The sequence below is a fragment of the Aythya fuligula genome, chromosome 20 (genome assembly GCF_009819795.1).
Source record: "Aythya fuligula isolate bAytFul2 chromosome 20, bAytFul2.pri, whole genome shotgun sequence".
Taxonomy (NCBI): Eukaryota; Metazoa; Chordata; class Aves; order Anseriformes; family Anatidae; genus Aythya; species Aythya fuligula.
In genome coordinates, this window is record NC_045578.1 from 762,891 (window position 1) to 784,218 (window position 21,328).

The 21,328-nt window shown below is 40.1% G+C and overlaps 1 protein-coding gene across 1 annotated transcript in view; it reads right to left on the minus strand.

Moving 5' to 3' along the window:
• The window catches only part of RNF43 (ring finger protein 43), a 61,742-nt gene extending 40,946 nt beyond the window's left edge, over positions 1-20,796 (minus strand). Inside the window, exon 1 of the mRNA XM_032201046.1 lies at positions 20,560-20,796. Coding sequence (XP_032056937.1) covers positions 20,560-20,796 — 237 coding nt within the window. The remainder of the gene's footprint in view (positions 1-20,559) is intronic.
• Between the last annotated feature and the right edge of the window lie 532 nt (positions 20,797-21,328).

The window sequence follows — 21,328 nt, forward strand, 5'->3', positions numbered from 1 at the left end:
TCCTTTAAGTGAGGCTGCAGGCTTTGATGTCAAATAATTAAACCATCATGCAGTTCAGCAAGGCCGTGGTAATCACTCATATCTCTGTGGCAGGCCCTAAAAGCAGTGCAGCACAGTCATTCTGTCATCTGCCGTATGGTTTACCTCATTCTTGTTAACCTCCCTTTTCAGCATGCTTGCACGGACACTGCAAACCTTGGAAGAATGAAGATACAACACCATAAGCTAAACCTGGTTGGCTCCAGAAAATATATAAACACTGACTGAACACTGTCCAAGTTAAAACTGAAATGGTATTACCAGGCAATAGGAAGAAAGAGAGGAGGCATTATCAACTTGACTTTTGCTCAATCATCCAAATTTACAACCTTGGTTTCTCATTTAATCCTGAACTTCCAGTCAATAATGGGTAAAAGTACATTTCATTCTTATTTTACTACATGGTAGCCATCTCCTCACTTCTTGATGAGATTGCATTACAGATATGTAGGTATTTTGTTATCAGACAACATCACTACAGAGAGCTCTGAGGATACAGAATGTAACTGAATACTTGATAAGTACGTTTTAAGAAAGCATAGTAAATCCGGCTGCAAGAGACAAAATTGTTTCCTAGTTTGTTTAATACAGAGATCCAATTATTGTGTTTTAGTCACAAATTCCTTTATGGTTTGAATCACTTATAATCAAACCTATTTCTTTTTCTGTGTTGTTCTGCAGGAAGACAGAACAGTGGCAAAGATTGAGCTTTTAATATCTGGACTGAAGTTTTGAGAGGCTAAATGTTTTCAGCAAAAGAACTTTGAAAACCTACAAAAAAATCATTTCACACGTCATTGTCTAATGATGTCAAATTTCCAGGTATCTTGTAAGCATGTCTGTTTACACAGGCTCCATCTCTGGGGAGTGAGTTCAAAGGATCTAGTACTTTTTTTTTTCCATTTGATGATCTGAGGAGCTTTTAATGAATTGTCCGAGTTGACATAATGGTTAATTTGGGGCTCTATATGCTTGCGTATGTGGGCTGTACACCTAGACCTTATATTAAACGAACAGAAGAGCAGAGGAAATAGGTCACTAGAGAAGACAATTACTAAAATGAAGGGGAAATGCACTGAGAGATGCTTATCTTCTGAAAACATGGTGGAAAACAAAGAAAATAAAACAAAACACTGAAACTAGAGAAACCAAAGGATCAGCTTACATGTGAAATGACAGATATACATATATTTTCCCTGTAAAAATATTTGGAAGACAGTTGAATTCCTAAAGTTATTATGCCAAAACACAACTGAATATCAGAGGTTGGACTCGGTGATCTTGGAGGTCTCTTCCAACCTAGATGATTCTGTGATCAAAATTTAAAGATAAAAGCAATTGCTTTGAATCTCAGAACTCTCCCTCTCCACTGCTGCTCACAAATGTCTTCTGTAAAGAGGCCAACACTAGACTTGACCAATTCAAACAAGCTATTTTCTCCTAGTAGATGGCATTTTTGTTTTAAAAAATGTATGATTTCTATATTGTAAGCTTTCATCATTGTGTCAGTTACAGATAAAATGACAGAAATTTCTTCAAAAGCTAGCTGAACTCATCACTCGGGCTTTGTATCAGCTGATCATAACAAGAAGAGTAATTTCTATAAAAAATGTCACAAACATTATATTTCAGTTAGTTTTTCACAATGGTTTTTCATTTCCCCACTGAAGAGAGAAAAAGAAATTTGGTAGAACAACAAAGATGCACTTTCTTAATGAACTATTCACATAGGCATATCGGCCAGCCTTCAAACATTTATAGAGATGAACCTCTACACACTTAGGCATCTAAAGATGAAGCATAAGGTGAAGAATAAACCAGAAGGGCATTGAATAGGCACATACATCATTCTGTTTTGTTCACCTTGCTTGAATCACTTCAGTGGAGTTTAGTTATTTAAATGGAACTGAAACAATATATTTTAAGATCTACCTATTTAACTGGAAAAGTCAATCAAATGGAGAAGTTCAGATTACTCCTGCAATTCTTCCACAAATATATAAAATAATCCTCAAAAAATTAGTAACATTCCTTTTGTTAGTTCTGAGCTTCACTTAGTTTTATCAATTTCAAAGAAGACAACTTCCTTCTGGCAATCTTGCTCTAGATAATACAAGGTCCTGTACCATCAAAAATAATGTCAAAAATAAGGCCTGACACTAGCTCTGATGTCTTGGGTACACTGGAACAATGGACATTATAGCATGACCAGATATAACGTCAGAGACACCAATATAAATCAAAAATGAAGAGCTCAGAAAATACTCAAAGGACTTGTTCCCTTGAAAGCACTGATTCTGAAAGGAACCAAAGGTGGATGAAAGGACAATATCATGCCAAATGAACATACACTGCCAGTGTGATATCATGGTCAGAAGGTCAACTGTAACCCTCTATGACAGGTTAGACAGGTGAGATTTAAGATCACAGGAGTGGATGAAAGTTCCACCTCCCTTTGCCAAGGGCTTATACTAGATGCCTAGAGAAAAGGACATGTAAAAAGAAAAGAACAAATAGCGACATTACTGTGAAAACTCTTCCCTCATCTGGAGACTCATGGCTCAGACACATGATATTTAATCACTTCAGACAGATTTTTCTTTGAGACATACTGCTTCTAAACAGCACTATTGTGACTATTACTGGTATTAAATGCCTAATATTTCCATCCCACTTACAAAGAAGAAACTGGAAAGGAAAAAAGACTGAGGACTAGAATTTTCTAAATGCAGATCTGCAGTATCAAAACGATCATATTACTTGAGCATTGAAACTCCCTGAAATGAACCTCCCACAATTGTAAACATACCTTAAAAATGAAACATGATTGCTTCTTAAGAAGACCTCTGCAATAAATGCTTAACATATTCCAAAGCCACCGATTAGTTTGTATGGCCAAGGGATGAGAAGACTGTTGCTAACTTCTGCAGACAAACAATGATCTTTCCACCAGCACACAGACAACACAAAAATCTTCCTGACTTCCCTTCAAATCTGTGCTAACATAAAAATGGCAAAAACACCATCCCACGTGGTTGAAAGTATCACTTAGCAGCTTTCACTTAGGTTCTTCAGGACCCTTTAAGTCCTACATAAACTTCAGAGAAGCATAGGAATATTCTCGCATCATTCATAAAACATCTATTCAGCCCACTTACCTAGATCCATGTTCACACAAATGCTTAACTTGAGTTTATATGCTATTAAAAATCTCTCAAAGTTCTTAACATAGTCAACACAATTAAATAAACATAAGAAAGTTTGCCTTCATGGAAACACCAGACTTCTCAATACCAGCATTCATCTTGTTTACACAAATTAGTATGTCCATCCATAACTACCACTGATTTCATTCCACTTTTTTTCCCGCACATCATAGATCATGGCAGAAGGGCCAGTTTACTGGTGTGGGGAAAAAAAAAAAAGAAAAAGGTTTACCATCATTAAGTAGTCTTCTTTGAGATCACATCATCAATATGCATATATTCAGTACAGTAAGCCTGGGTATATAGTTCAGTGTGGGCCTGCAACTTGTCCCAACCACAAGATCTCAGTGGAAATGGAGAAAGCAGTCAGTGTGGATTTGCAATACACATCTCAAAACAGCCCAATTACTATCAAGTTATCTTCTTTTCTTCTTCAAATGACAGTCCATATACATATTCAAAAGGTGAGTAACTCCAAACAATAATTCCCCATCTGTCTTTCCCCACAGGTAAGTGGGGAGGGGCATCTCAAGCATTTTAGAGTAGTCTGCAAACCACAAGATGCCTAATTTGGCATAATTCCTGGAAGTATCTGCAATGGTATAGAGATTAATTTGATTAATTGAACTCCACATGACAGCTCTGCAGATGTCAAGAATGGAGATATCCTCTAGAGAAGCTACTGTACAACTTGACCTTTGATGGAACTTACTGATGGCCGGAGGCACAAACACTTAGGCAGTATCATAACATCTCCTGATACAATATGTTATGCAATTACTAGTATCACTGTACTTCTTTATCTCCCAGTTCATGACACGACTGAATAGAGGCCACCTGACAGGTTTAGTTCTCTGTAGACAAAAAAGAGATGGTCTGTTTGACATCAAATGTCTGAAGAGACATGCCACTGTCCCTGCATGTCTGGAGTTCACTGGCAGGAAAAGAAGAGTTATTTTCTGGCTCCAGTGAAACTTCTATATTACCTCAGGAAAGTACATGTATATGAGAAACCTTACCTTGGGAGAGGGAAAAAAGACACTTGATGTCAAACATTTAGCATGTGGGTCTTTCTTGCCCTCTGGCAGAACTTCTTACTACCAGAAAAGTTACATTTAAGAATTACATTAGAGTAATTTACATTACAGTAATGAGCAAGCTGCCACAGGTTGTTGCCCCATCTGGATTGTGAGACCCTGCATAAGATTCCATGCTAGAGTAGAGGCTAACACTTTTTTAGCAAAGCTCTGTACGTAATTTGAGGACCCAAGGGCCAAAGAAAATTTAAAATCCCTCAGACAGACAGAAATGATTGCTCAGGTATCTGCACTGATATAGTTAATAAATTAAAGCTCATTTGTCAGAGAAATTTGCAAGTGAAAAAATGGAAAATCAACTCGGTACCTCTGGAATGATAAATTCAGTCTTCTTTAGAATACTTTACAGATTTGAAGACTGTAATGATAATTCCTTTTCCAACTTGTCATGTGTGTGCCCTTTTCAGAGAGAACTCATGAAATCAGATCTGTTAGAAGAGGCTTATTGTGGCTGCAAGTGGATGCTTACCATCCCCTGTCCTAGAGCAGCAATACCTTGGAAAACTACACACACATCCGTACTGTCACAGCAATAATGCAGCCCATGCCATTGTTTTTCTTAAGCACTTCTGATTTGCTTACTGCTGTACTATAAAGTAGTAAGAATGGTCATAGTAGGTTGGACCAAAAGCCCACTGAGCCCAGTACTCTGCAGTCAGCAATATTAGTAATTGGTGCCTAAACGAAAAGATGAGAGTAGGGAAGGTTTAGAATAACTTTCTTCCCTTTGTGTTCAGACTTTTTCAACTTTACAGCCTTTTCAACAGTACAGGAAAAAAGAAGGTGTGGGGAGCTGGCAGTCGGCTTTTTCTCACAGGTAACTAGTGATAGGACTAGAGGGAATGGCCTCAAGTTGCACCTGGGGAGGTTTAGGTTGGAAATTAGGAGACATTTCTTCTCAGAAAGAGCAGTCAGACATTGGAATGGTTTGCCTAGGGAGGTGGTGGGGACACTGTCCCTGGGGTTGTTCAAGGAAAGGTTGGACGTGGTGCTTAGGGACTTGGTTTATTGGGTGACATTGGTAGTAGGAAGATGGTTGGACCAGATGATCTTGGAGGTCTCTTCCAACCCTAATGATTCTATGATCACACCAATAACTCTGGCTTTAGCATTTCCTCAGCCCACACCAGTCAGCCTGAAGTGTGCAGGATGACCACTGAAGCATGTTGCCTTGTCTTGCAGTAGGTTTGCAGGGAAAGAAGGATTAGACAAATATCAACTATTACTTCAGATCACAGAACCAAGAATTCAAGAAACATGATGGCCTGCAGACAATAGAGCCAGAACTTCATCCAATGAAAAGGAAACAATCTTGCAAAACCCATAGCTTCTGCAAGCTGTCCCTTCAGTTATTATTCCACATTTTTTACTTGTAGTCTGTTGGCTAAAATGACTTTCTAACGCTGACGTATTCAGCATCTGTGATAGCTGGGTTACCACCAGACATACTGGATTTCCTAGCTCCATGGCTTCCAACAGAAAGGATGGGACCTCAGAATACCTTGTTTTACATTACTTGAACATGAAGACCTTAAAGTAAAAGTGGTACAGCTGGCAAGTGTTTGGAACTATTTTTGACTTCAACACAGTGACTGGACTTTGTGGTGACCAAATGTTCTTGGATTACTATGATTCACTCCCTAGGCAAGGAGAGAGGTATGGATGCCAACAGCTGTAAAACAAAACAAAACAAAACACATTTCCTCTAAAATGTAGTGAGGCTTTTATTTCAGCCACAGGAATATCTGACAGTTATTGAGATATGGTTATTATAAAGGGAACCCCACAAGAGCATGTACACTACCCGAACACTCAGGTAGGTATTAAAGATGCAGGCTCTGTTGTCTACAGTATACACAAAGCACCGAGAACGTGAGGAGGGATGAACACGTTCAGTGCTGCCTAGTGAGAAGTCTTCTGCTACGTATCTTGTGACAGAAGTCCTTGAAAACGGCAGGAAGCTGCAAAATTAAACAGTGTACATCTGATTCTTGCTCCCTAGCACTGGCTGGGCTGATCATCTGTGCTCCAAAGCAGGGTAAGAAGGATGATATCAATGGGAGAAACAGGAGGATGAAGTAAGCCTTCCTGATGATCTCCTGATATATACCCAGGATGATAGGAAGGCCAAAGTGCCAAGGGCATCAAATGAAGCTTAAAAGCACCACTTGAAAGCCATGTGTTGAGGCCACTTGCAACAATGGTTCCCAAGGAACTATATGGTACTTTTTGCAATATTTGATAGCTGATCCTTGTCTTCATTACTTCAATCTATTGAATGTATTAGAAAGCTCTAAAATATTACCAAGCACTCAGCTCCTGTGTGCTTTATAAATGTACAGGATGGCATGGCTACCATCACATATGTCTGCAGAACAATCTTCATCAGCTTCTTCCACTGTGAAAATGCGCCAGGTATTCTTACCATCTGCTTCCTATCTTCTAATAATTATTTAGTCAGTATTCTCCTTCCAACCCTTAATTTCCTTAAAAGCCTTTAATGAGGGCATTTTGGAATTTCACCTGGACCTATTGAACTGTCCACTTACTTATTACGCTCTATATTATAGTTACAGACAACTTACTCCATGTGGATTTTACAGTACTGGGCTTTTCCAGATGACTTGGGGCCAGTAGAAAAACTGGTATCGCATCAGCTGCCTTCCGGTTATTTTAAATATGAGTTTATTAACATAGGTAATAGTTCAACTATTTCATCCTCCACAACTGTTGGGTCAATACCACCTGATCCTGGTGACTGATAATGCTAATTTTGTCTATCTACATCATTATCTTATCTACAGACATTTCAGCCTGAGACAGATGAAAGAACAAAAAATATTGTATTCATTTTTCTGATATCAATTTGGCTGCCCTGAGTGCATCTTTTATACTTCAATTTTGTATAGTTCCTACAGATTGTCTGGCAAGCTTTCTGCTTCTGATGTGACTAAAGAGAATCTATTATTAATTATTCTATCCTTTGCAAAGTTTTTGTTCTCCTAATTATTTTCATTATGTTTTTAACATATTTTAGCTTGTTAGTATGTATGATCCCTCCTCTTTTTCTCATTTTACCACAATCTTTGCTTTTTCAGGATGCTTTCGTGTACTTTCTTTTACCCTTATGCTTAGGTATGTAGGTCTGATGTTATCTTTTTTTTTTTTTTTTTTTAAAGTATTTCTTCAGAGGTACATTTGATCTTAACTCCTTCCTACTATAGTGTCTTTCCATATCTTCAAATCCGCTGTGAGGATATAACTCTAAGTTGCCTTCTTACATTCTTTTTTAATAGGCTTACTCAATTTTATGTAGCCCCTCTTTCTGAATTAAAAAAGTTAAAACTGTGGAAGACTTTTTGGCTTCCCTCTCAATATCCTTGCAGGTACAAAATACATTACCATCACCATCACAGAGCACCTTTCAAAAGATGATTTTTGAATGAAGTCCTGGAAAAGGCCATGGCAAGCATCGCTCCTCTCCTTGCTTTCCTGGCTAGCAGCTCCCTGAATGACAATGGCTGTAATTGAAGCTTCCCCTTACTGCTGCATTTCCTGCTCTTTGATCTTCCTCAGCCTACCAAAGTCAGTGCCATAGGCTGGCTGACTGCTCTACAGTGTCATGTGGATGCAAGATGGTCCATCTGGGTGTCTTCAGCAAAAGGAATCACAGAATCACAGAATTGAAGGGGTTGGAAGGGACCTTGAAAGATCATTGGATCCAACCCCCCTGCCAAAGCAGGTTCCTTAGAGCAGGCTGCCCAGGTAGGCGTCCAGACAGGCCTTGAGTATCTCCAGAGGAGACTCCACAACCTCCCTGGGCAGCCTGTCCCAGTGTTCTGTCATCCTTACTGTGAAGAAGTTCTTTCGCATGTTGGTGTGGAACTTCCTGTGCTTTATCTTGTGACCATTACTCCTTGTCCTGTCCCTGCAAACCACTGAAAAGAGGTTGGCCAAATCCCTCTGTCTCCCACACCTCAGGTATTTATACACATTGACGAGATCCCCTCTCAGTCTTGTTTTCTCCAGGCTGAACAGACCCAGGTCTCTCACCCTTTCTTCATAGGGAAGATGCTCCAGGCCCCATATCATCTTTGTGGCCCTCCGCTGGACTCTTTCCAGGAGATCCCTTTCTTTTTTGTACCGGGGAGCCCAGAATTGGACACAGTACTCCAAGTGAGGCCTGACCAGGGCAGAGGAGAGGGGGAGGATCACCTCCCTTGATTTGCTGGCCGTGCTCCTTTTTATGCACACCAGGATCCCGTTAGCCCTCTTGACCACAAGGGCACAGTGCTGGCTCATAGTCAACCTGTCGTCCACCAGGACCCACAGGTCCTTCTCCTCAGAGCTCCTCTCCAGCAGGTCATCCCCCAGCCTGTACTGATACTTCGGGTTGTTCCTTCCCAGGTGCAGAACTCTACACTTGTTCTTACTAAACCTCATGTTTTTTTTTTCCTGCCCAGCTCTCCAGCCTGTCCAGGTCTCGCTGAATGGCAGCACAGCCTTCTGGCGTGCCAGCCACTCCTCCCAGCTTTGTGTCATCGGTGTACTTGCTGAGGGCAGACACTATTCCCTCATCAAGGTCGTCGATGAAGATGTTGAACAAGACTGGACCCACCATCGACCCCTGGGGAATACCGCTAATCACAGGCCTCCAGCCAGACTCTGCTCCGCCAATCACCACCCTCTGAGCTCAGCCAGTCAGCCAGTTCTCAACCCACCTTACTGTACGCTCCTCTATCCCACACTTTCTCAGCTTTGCTAGCAGGATGTCATAGGAGACAGTATTGAAAGCCTTGCTAAAGTCAAGGTAGATAACATCCACTGCTCTCCCCTCATCTACCCAGCTGGTGATGCCATCAAAGAATGCAATGAGGTTGGTTGAGCATGACTTCCCCTTGGTGAATCCATGCTGACTATTCCTCATAACCTTCTTCTCTTCCAATTGCTTGGAGATGGCATCCAGAACAAGCTTTCCAACACCTTTCCAGGGACAGAGGTGAGACTGACTGGCCTGTAGTTTCCCAGATCCTCCTTCTTGCCCTTCCTGAAGACCGGAGTGACATTGGCTATCCTCCAGTCTTCAGGTACCTCTCCTGTTCTCCAGGACCTTTCAAAGATGATAGAGAGCAGTTCGGCGATCACCTCTGCCAACTCCCTTAGCACACGTGGATGCATACCATCAGGACCCATGGATTTGTGTGCGCTGAGCCCACTCAGACGCTCCCGAACCACTCCCTTGTCAACAAGGGGGGAGATCTCCACTTCCCAGACTCTTTCTCCTCCCTCCAGGGTCAAGGAGTTCCAGGGGGGAGTCCTTGAAGAAAAGACTGAAGCAAAGAAAGCATTCAGTATCTCCACCTTCTAAGCATCTCCTGTTACCAGGACACCCCTGTCATTCAGCAAGGGACCCATATTATCCCTAGTCTTCCTTTTACTGTTTACATACTTAAAAAAAACCCTTATTATTATCTTTTATCTCTTTTGCAAGCCTCATCTCTAGGTGGGCTTTAGCCTTCCTTGTCACATCCCTGCAGGCCCTGACAACACTTCTATATGCCTCCCAAGTGGACGGGCCCTTTTTCCACATTTCATAATCCTTCCTCTTCCTTTTGATCTTATCAATGAGCTCCCTGCTCATCCACGCAGGTTTCCTGCCCCCCTTCCTCGATTTCCTACTCTAAGGGATGCACCAATCCTGAGCTTGGAAAAAGTGCTGTAGCCCAGCTCTCACATGCACCCTTGCCTTCTAGCCCATGAGATACTCCCAAGCAGGTCCCGGAAGAGGTCAGAGTTGGCTCTCTGAAAGTCCAGGGTTGCAATCCTACTTTTAGCTTTACTTCTTCCACCAAGTTCCATCTTGAACTCCACCATCTCATGGTCACTGCATCCCAAGCTGCCCCCAACCTTCACAGGAAGCTATGACTGTTTTTCTTAGGGAAGACTCAGCTGGAACCTTCCCCATGGGCATTCCCTAGTGTTTGGTTTATGGGGAAAGCAATCTCAAAACAGGCAGTCAGAGGGAAGCAGGGGAACATGAAAGCATGGGCAGTAACTCAAGCCATTACTAGGTGCAACAATCAGAAATGGTGTATGGTGTTTTCTCAAGCAAGAAGCCACAGAAATAATTTTGATAATCTTTTCTAACACAGGGCTTATAGGAGCTGTATGTTGCCCAGGGAAGGGGTGGCATCACCATCCCTTGGGATGTTTAAGGAAAGGTTGGACCTGGTGCTTAAGGACATGGTTTAGTGGGTGACATTGGTAGTACAATGATGGTTGTACCAGATGAACTTGAAGATCTTTTCCAACCTTAATGATTCTGTGATTCATCCATCATCCAAACAAATTAGACTACAACTACCTGCACCTCTCATGAAGGTGTACTTTGTACAAAATTTACAAATAACAGCTTTTGGTGCAGCAATCTTCCTCATTAGAGACAAAACAGATGTTAAAAATACTCTGGAGGAGACAGTTGAAAAAAAATAACAACTGCAAAAGAGCAGAAGATCACAAAGAAATGAAGAAACCAAACTGTCCCACATGACACCAGGCAACAGCAATTTTATGTACTGATGGTGATCAGGGAGAACACATACAGAAAAATAACAAAAAACATTGTTCTGACCAAAAAGTAGGATGAAAATGTAAGGGGCAAAGATAAAAGAAACTACTCCATAAAGCAGATGAGTAATAAAATAAAAAATAAAAAAAAAAAAGCTGTCTGAAAATATATGACCTGAGGTGGTTTTAAGCTTATATGAATAAGACCAGTGAGACCAGATGAAGGAGGGAGTAACAGGGAGGACGGAGACAGAATTTTGTGGTGGTAGGGAAATATTTAGAAAAACTATTTTCTAAATGATAGATAACATTTAGAAAATGTTATCATTTGTGGACATATGTGCACCCATAGCATGGAACAAAAGAATAACTAAGGTATAGCATGGCAAGAGGGAGCTCCTTCTTACCTCTTCAGGATCTTTGTGATGTTCCACTTATTTTGGTGTAAAATTGTCATAGTAAATAAAAGTTACTAAGATCATTTTGTAAGTAACATGATTCAACATAGAAGCAGTAGCAAAGATACATATGTTGCCCCTCCTACGACTTTAAGACATAGTTCACTAGGGTTTCTGAGGCTGTATTTCTTCACTGGATGGTGGTCTAAAGAGAAACCTTATGACTAACTTGCTAAGCAGTAACTTCTGATTCAAATTGTGATCCAGGAAGTTACAGGAATTGCCACAGTGCACACTTTGTTATTTGACTTTCATATCCTTAAAGATTTTTGTTATATTTAAACATTCAGGAAACAATATTAACATTTTGCCTATGATCCTGAACAAAAACAAACAAATGAAAGAATCAATGTTCTTCATTCACTCCCTAGAATATCTTCTCAAGTTCTCCCTTCTGTTCTGCCATGTGGCAATCTCCCCAAATCCTTTTTTAGCCTGTGTCTTCACTGAAGCTACTCTGATCTACTATTGAACTTCAAGGCATTTGGAAGGAAAATGGCTTCACGTCTGCAAGAGCACTAGAATGCTATTCATTTTTCATATCTGAATGCAATCTCTGCTAGTTCCTATAATGATGCAGAAGTATCCCTTCTGCAGGGATCCACAGGCCAACCAAAGCAAATCTACCTAGATGAACAAAGGTTCCATGGAACAACAGTTGCTGAAGTGCTTTTGAAGCAGATAGCCTAAATTCTATTTTTTTCATTTAATCTTGAGCTAGAATTCACATATCCTTTGGCAAAACCATAGTAAATTTAATCCCTAAGCTGCTTTATTTGCATTCTAAATTAACTGAGCTTTGTACAAAAACTTTAATTTTTTTTTTTTCACAGAGTTTATGGCCACAGAAAATAATTCAACTATGTAATCAGAATATCTGTATACAACAATCCATTACATTTATGCAACTGCCCTGACAGTGAGCAGAGTAATGCACATTAGATTAACCAAGATGATCACCGGAGACCTAATGACTGAACAAAAGAGAAATCAAAGGGCCACTAATGCCCTTAACTAGCCCCTTCAGGGCTAGGGAAGTGACAAGGTGAGAATACATCCGATGTTCTATGAGGATTATTCACGTCTCAAAATGCAAGAGAAGATGGTACACACCCAAAGTTTCTGATAATTTGAATGGTGTGGTGGTGGAAGAAAGTGTCTTCCACTTCAAATCTGGCAATCTTTTCTTTCTTGCACATGGGAGTAACGCATACAGCCTACACATTTGTGAAACTATATTTTCTCTACTACCTACACTGACCATATGTTTTAGTGTTTTGTTTTAAGGCAAGGCCAATCTCTGATGCTCCCCCCAGAAGGTGAAAAGGTCCCAAGTCTACTCTTGGCCAACTCTGCATAGAGGAAATAAGAAGAGTTCCCTCCTAAGCCATGTGGGCATCAAGCCAGAAGCTCCGAAGCATGAGATTACAATTCCTTAGAATCATGGGATCATTAAGGTTGGAAAAGACCTTCAAGATCATCTGGTTCAGCTATCACCCTACTACCAATGTCACCCACCAAACCGCTGTCCCTAAGCACCAGGTCCAAATGCAGGCTGAAAGTGTTATGGGCATATGAAAGGCAGTACAACACTTTATTTCTCGGATGACAGTGAAATACTGGAAAAACAGAGATATTTTAAAAAAAAAAACCACAGAACTCCAAGACAAGAGACCACACCATGACCATCCAGGCCATTTATGCCTACTTCATACCCTTTCTTGTTGTCTGTATCTAATGCAATTTTAAGGACCTAGAATGGAGGGATAACCAAAATTTTGCCTGATAATTTGTTGTAACCTTTAATTTTACTTACAGTAAAGAACCTATCTATTTTATCTAAAAAAAACGAGGTAATCAATTGTGTAACACTGGTCATTTAATTTTAGTTTTCAGCTACTAGATCTGGCTATGTCTTTGCTAAGCTGCTCTCACCCTCTCCTTGTAGGCAATACTAATTATAAACGGATACATATATACTGCAGTTTTCATTTTGCACTTTGAAAAAGCTGAAAATAGTTGAGCTCCTTAAGCATTACGCTTTGTAGGTGGGATCATTTCTGTAGCTCTCCCTACAGTTTCTCTCAATACTTCCATATCCTTCTTAACACTCGGGTACCAGAAATAGGTAAAGCTCTCCAGAGAGACATTACTAACACTGTGTATAAAAGGAGAATCACTTTCATTACTTTCTTAGTATTTACTTTTTGATGCACACAAAGATAGCATTAAAACAGGAATGACAGCATAGGATTCCTCTCTTTTCATCACTTAAGGCACAGCTATTTTGAAAGTTGATTATTTAGGTAAAAAGATTGCACTGATATTATGTCTTGTGAAAAAAAAAAAAAAAAAAATCTGTACCGAGATGGACTTCAATTCATCTGTAGGGTTGCTTAATTTGACAAGAAAATGACCAATGAAGTATGTGACACCAAGAAGGATGCAAAGTAACAAAACGCAGGCTTTGTAGTTGCTTTTTGTGAGATAACAAGAGAAAACACCACAAATCTGAAAACGGAGCGACTACTTAAAAATACATATCTAAAACAACATGTACAACGAATACATCAATACTTCAAGTCTAAAGGGACTGGATGCAACTATTGAACATAGAGCAGCTTGCACCCTACAGGAAAAAAAAAAAAAAAAAAAAAAAAAAGAAACAAAACAACAAAAACAAAACCATACCAAACAACAACAAAAACATATAGCAGAAAAGTGAAAGAGATAAATACACACATGGTTCAGTATTTTACTGACATATGTACTTGTCTTTAGACATTTCACATCTACCTGTTTTAGAAATAAATTCCTAAACATGCCAAGAGATTATGACTTGTCTAAGAAAGAACCAGTGGTAAAATCTGAATGTTGACTGCTTGAGTGCGCTCTACAACCCTATACTCTGAGTTTCAGCTTACCACTCAGCTTTGTTTATAAACCAAAATGTCGTGTATTTGATTCTTGGCAACCCCTGCTACACAGATTTTATGATACTGAAGACAGTTGGACCTGAAGATCAAAGTTTTCCATTGTATTCATTTATTACTTTCTTTCTTTTAGGGTAAAACTTTCTTGTTTTCAGTTGGAATAAGACTTAGGGGGAAAGTCCACAGAAAGCTTTAATGCACTTTTGAGAGCTCTAAGCATAGAAAAACAGAGAGATACAAGTGTAGTATATTGTGTTATATATAAAAATATAACACAATTTTTGTTTAAAATAAATTCTAATAAAACAGACCTCTCTTTGATCATACAAAGTTTGTCTTACTTGGATAATTCTGAGAGCTTCCATTTAAAAAAAATAATCATGAATTCACATGCAATTCAGTCTAGACTTTCATAATCTGCATGAAATGCCTACCAAACATATAGCTTTATGGAGGCACAGAAAAAAAAAAAAGAAAAAAAAAAAAAAGAATTTTTCCCTTTTAACCTCATCCCTCCTGCCAGCTTATCTTTGGGAAATGTCCACTTGCTCCTTGGAGCCATTCCAGGAAGGGTGTGCATGGCCAGGAGTCCTGTGCTGACTGTCACTCAGCCCTGTTGACAGAGCCTTCTGACCATGCAGCATTGCTCTGCTGCTCTTGGTTTTATTTCTGCTCCTTATGCCTGCCCCATGTAAATACTTGGGCCTCCAGATTTATGCCCTCTTTAGTAATGAAAATCTTCAGCTCAGGATGGGTCTTTGCCTCCATGGGTCCCCTACGGGGACAAGGGCCAGCAACAGATGGCACCCCAGGGAGCATCTGAGAAACATCCTTAGTGGCAGAAGATTTCAGTTTTAAGCCCTTCAAACTCTTTCTTAAATGGAGAATACCTTTTCACCAAGCATTTTCTGGATCAGGAAAGGGGAAAACACAAAATGCAAAGCTCTAACTCAGCCTCTGCGTATGCTCAAGAAAGGGATGGAAGTTCCTCTAGGAGCTTCCCAAGTGATACCTCTAGACTCAAATTTTTCTGGAGCTGATTTTAGCCGAGACTACCTACTCTGAATATGGATTTTAATGGCTCATCTTTCAAATAAACACCAATCCTATACTGATGCTAATTACTTATACTATACTAATCTATAGCATATATTCTACTGTATGCTATCTTAATACTATATGCCCAAATCTTACAAGGTTTGTTTGGCCTAAATAGTTTCTTGACCACTATCAACGTACTTTTGTTGGAGTACAATTGCCTTTTTAATTCCTTTTGACATTTCCTAAGACTATTTTTACTTTCTTGAGTAGTATCTATGTTACCTTGAAAGATACTTCTTTTAAACTATAAGAGCCACTTGTTGCACTGCTTCACTTTGCTGCAATTCCCAGTTCTAAAGGTTGCTGTCAGAGTTCTACTTTCTGGTACTCAGACAATGAATTTTATTATACTGCAGTCAGTACAAGTGGCTCAATTATTGCTAGCTTTTGAGTTAGTTCTTGCACATTACTCAACACTAAGTCAAGAATATCTTTCTGTGTACTCTAGTACTGGCTGTTCCAAGAGGCAGAAATTGCTTCTTTGAACTTACTCGTATTGTGCTATCTGACCAGTTTATTCACAGGTAATTTAAGTCCCCATTATCATTTGGTTAGACTTTCCCACTTCTTTGATCTCTGTCAACATTATGCACTCAACATCCTTTTGTTGATCCAGGAGCTGGTAGTATATAAAACTACTAATATATTTACTTTCTTACGGGTTGGGAGTGTAACCCTCTACAAGCATTTAAGTAGGTGATTATAATTCCCCAGCAGCGCTATGCATTGCAACACTGGAAACACTCAATTTCTGGGATGATCTTGTTGGATTCACCATGCCAGTATGTAACTTCAAGGTAACTGCAATGGTTAATTGTCACTGCTGTTCAAAATGCACCATGCTTCTTTTCTGACTTCATCTATAAATGATAATCAGCTTTTTGATCGTGTACAACACCTAAAAAGCTTATGATTTAAGATCTTCTAATTCTCACTTGTTCTACCCTAACTAGAAGACTGACTTTAAAAACATTGTTTTTTAATAATTTATTTCTTTGGAGAGAGAGGAAAATAGGATAATCCTTGTTCTCAGCACTTAGGGAGTTTGTCCTGTGCTGTCAAGATTTTTTCTGCAGTCATAAACTAAAACAATGTGCTCAGTGGGTAAATGAAAGTTGACTTTCTCATGCAATCACCTAATTATGTAACTGCTAAGACTATACGGAAATGAAACAAAGTATTGTGAGACTTGTGATAAAGTAAGACTTCTACTACCTCATTTTTTTTCCTGCATGTAGGCATGTAAAACGATTGACCGTCGGTTTGCCTTCTCTGTACTAAAGACAGTAGTTAGAGTTTAGGTATCTCTTTTCAAATGTTATTGTTTGGGACTTTTTCAAACTTTTAATATTATTTCCAAAAATACTAGCACCAGAACTAAAGAGAAAACTCCATTAATGGATCCTAGCCACACCACACCTACTAGCAGTACCATCCTTTCCCTTGTATACAAGACTGAGGTTATATATACTCAAATTTAATTAAAAAAAAAAAATGCTAGTGCTGTTTTATTTATGTATGCTTGTATACCCACTTTTCTATAAAGCCTTTAATTAAGCGATGTGCTATTTCTCAAATAAAATTTTTTTCTTCCACAGGATTAGATTCATATGTGAACTCTGTTGTGACTCGAATTGGACTCCAAATCTTATATCTCCTTTTGTCAAGTTTCTAAAAATCTCTCTCCTTTTCTTTCCATGCATTTCCTTATTTTCCTGTATATCTTCAGATTAACATCATGAACTCTCTCCAGTACCAAATAGAAACTGAGGCATTAGGTAAGAAGGAAAACAAGATTTATTCATCAAAAATAAACTAACAGAACAGCAAAATATCAAAAGCAGAGGTTGTAGAAATTGCATTAGCAATCATATTGAAGGGAGCTGATCTGGCGAACAGCTACAGGAGTTGTGATTTGGAGGGCATGCTGAATCATTAGCTGCTGCTGGATTTCCATTTACCAGTAAGATCCAAATACATTCTTTACAGCCTACTTGTCTGAAAGGCTTGGTTCTTCCATTTTTAATACAGGGACTTTTTCTGACTTCCCCAGGAATTTTTTTCAGAAGTGCAGACTATCGCATGCAGTGAGCTCAACAGAGGTCTAAACCTCCAGCCATCTGGAAACTGCCAGCTAGTACACATGCTACTTCTCGCTTGTTAAGCAATAGTTAATGCTTAGAGCATGTAATATCTGAGCAAGCTTGTGCTCTGACCAGGCTTGAAGACGATTTCTGTAAGAAGTCTAAGGTGTTGGTTTTTTGACCTATAAAGTCTGAAGTGGCGCTGCCTACTTGAGAAATTCCTCTCCCTTTGCATCATCCGGCAGCAGCCCTGAGCCTCTGCAGTGCCAGAGGCAGTGCTGTTGGGTCCCTGCAGTGTTCCGACAGGCAAAAGGCAAAAATAAAAACCCAGACATTTCCCAGAGAACTGGCAATGAGGCAAAGGGGGGTGAGTGGGAATTTGGCATTTGGGTTACTTGGGAGGTAAGAAAGATAGTTTTAAAGTCACTAAAGAATGCAGCACTATGGTCAAGGTTAGTTTCTGTACATGATCCTGGAGAACAAGTCAGGAGGAAGAGAGAAGAAGAAAATATTATGGTATACATGTAAGTATGGTTGGTGAGACTCAATCACTGATATGCTGGATGTTCTATATAATTAGGAATGTATTTCCAAAATTATACTTACCAAAACAACATAAGAAACCTAGAAGTTAACTAGAACTTTACTTGAACATAGACCTAATCCTGTAGCGCTTACCCTTAAGCAACCTCATTATCCTGCTGACCTAAGAGAGCATTATCTTGAAAGCAGGACTGGACCACGCATTCACCTTTCCCAAGCTAAACTCTTCAGTTTGTGTTCTCATGTGATGTGTATGAAGACTGGCTGCACCTTACTGACTCCGACACAGCCAAGAAGGCCAATCCAAAACCAACGTAAAACTAGACTTCTTAGTTCATTAATTGTAAAGATGCCTAAATTACATATAAAGAAGCAATTATGAAGGTAGGTGTGAACAGGCTGAAGTTTATTTACCTAAAGAGTTCCAATGACATCAAAGTTAAGCACATGGCCTGTAACGTTTTTGCAAGACTGGGATGTTGGCAACCACATGTAAAATGAGATTTTCCAATAGAGCATAATTCAGATGTATTTAACACCTGACTGTTTAAATGCAAACTAAAAATAGTTCTTCCTACTAATTTCTTACTCATTTTCTACCTTAGCAGTTATGGCTCCATTTCCCATTTGGTCTCAAGTTTTGACTTTCCAAAGTCAAGAACCCACTGAAGGCTCAGGACCCAAATACTGACATGACATTTAATATCACAAGTTTCATTATGCAGTGGCATAATTAGAAACTATGCTGTAGGATACACAGGGTGCTGGATGAGGTGGACTCGAGCTTTCCTCGAGCTTTCCTGTGCCTAGCACCATGCAAACATCCTGCTGCAGCAGGCAGTTTGACCCCCCCCTAGTCCCAACATCACGCACTAATCCTGAAACCAGATCCGGATGTGCAAACCCTTCAAAACAGCACCGGAATTCAGCGAGATACAGAATAGGAACAATCACCTGTGCAAATCTAGCTGCAGGACCATGGCCTAAAATCATATACAATGCAGGTCTGTGTCTGTTTACACAAACCAAGAAGATTCGATTAGTGTTTCTGTAACCCTCTCCATTTTGAGGATAATTTTTAAAGAATGAAGTTATGTAAACCCTACACTATTCATGGCTTAGTATTCAAAATGCCTTATTTGTTTGCACTGCAGGGTGGGCTTCAATGACTGCACATGACACAAAAAATCATGGTTTGAATCACTGCATTCAGTTAAAAACATTCAAACATCATACAGAAGAGGTTATCACCTTTTCATTTCAAAAAGGTCCATACTCTATACTTTGTGCTCAGTTGCAACACCACTGTAGTTTTTGTAAGGAATAAATATTGACTTTCCTGGACATTGCCTCACGACAGAACAGGACCTTGAGTACATTTGACTAAGATATTTTTTACCCTGGTAATATAACTTTATAACATAGCTTTCATTCCAGTTATCCGATTAGTTTAAAAGGCTTTGCAAACAGGATCTATAAACGTCACAAATTATCTATTTTAATTTTCAGCCATGTGACTCTATTTTAAAGCTGGCTCAACCACATTTCTTTTCTTTTAAGACTACAAAAAACTTTTGATTTTAACTTAAATTTACAGGTTACAGCCTTAATTAAGATTCAGGTTGCAACATACCACATTTGCAAAGTCAAGCCTGAAAATAGCCATGCAAAAATTAGGTTCAATATTAACATGGGTGATTTTGTCGTTCTTGGTTTTCAAGAATAAAGCACCTGATGAGCAAATTGCCAACAGAAAAGAGAGTACACAAAGTCTCAGAAACTGATCTCAAAGCATATTGTAAACAGGAGATCAGCCTGTTCACTGAACAGCACAGCCCTCAGTAGCATCTGTGTCTCACAGTGAGATGTTCGGATGCTCTCCTTTCTTAGAAAAGGTCAGAAGTCAACATGAATTTCACTTACAAACATACATGGTGGTGGCACTGTACAGGAATCACTGGATGGGTAAAATGCAGCTTCCAGTTACAGGTGGTACTACAGGCAAGACCACAGCTGGAAGGGTCAGTAATTCTGAGGGACAACACCTGTACGTGTGTTTTAGCTGTAACAGAATCCTAGCTATTAGCAGAAGTGTACACAGGTTTCAAAAAGAAAAATAATCATGTTTTCTGTTAGATGTTTAGTGTCCCAGCATGTGACTCAACACAGTCAGCTTTATACCATCTATTAAGATATGCAATAATCTTCCTGGGATTGATTGACCATATCCAAAATTAACATTAATACCAGCACAACTACAGATGGTAGCAGAATGAAGAGGCAACCACTTACATAAGCACTTCTGCCTCAAAACACTGTGCAGGGTTGAAGAGCAGCAGCACAAAGAAACAAAACAGGTGGACAGCTCACATGAAAAATACCTTGTTGCTCAGGTTATAAACGTGTAGTCGGGAAATAAAGCCAAATGCTTCATGCTGGAAGCTGGAGCAGCAAGAAGAAAAAAGGTGGCAAAGATAGAAAGAGTGGGATCATGAGATTGGCAGGGCTGGATAAAACAGAGGTGCTCTTACCTGAAGCAGTTTTCCTTCGGCTGGAGTAACCTCAGCAACGTTTGCGAACTCTCCCTCCAGTATGATCGGCTCCACTTTCAGGGGGATCACCCTAATGATCGCCTTCTGTGCCGCTGACCTCTCAGACTCGACTGCCGCTGCCAGCGCCAGCCCTGTATGGCCAAGTCCTACCTGCAGGGTAGCCATGAGCAGCCAAGGCCAGAGGACAGCCAGCTGCAGCTGGGGGCCACCACTCATGCTACCAGCTGCAGCAGCTCGCTCCGGCCACACATACCGCTCCGAATGCGTCCTCGCCCTGCCAGCAGCTTCTAATAGCGGGTGCAGGGCGTGCAGTGCTGGCTCCTGGGGCACAAGAAAATGGGGAGAGAGGGGCTCAGGTACCGGCCACTGCTAGCACTGCTCACTGTGTGGCCCTCCTGCTTCTCGCCATCATTGCTTCCCTTCCTTGGTGCCACGTGCTCAGAGGCTGCTCGGAGCTGAAAAGCATACTTTAAACCAGGAAAAAAAAACAAAACAAAACAAAACAAAAAAAACAACCACTGAAGTTATGAGTCCCTCCTCTAGAAGACAGATCCAGAAAGATCAGTGAAAGAGAATGAGCAGGTCGCAAGGACGGGTTCAGTTCAGACACAGGAATCTCCCGCAGCATTAAGAACTCATCAGGTCCTCAGAGAGGAGGCACACACAGGGAGGTTCCTCCATGGACGCAACGTCCTGGTGTCTCCTTCCCAAGAGTAAGGAAGATTGCCAGGTTCAAAACATCCATCTC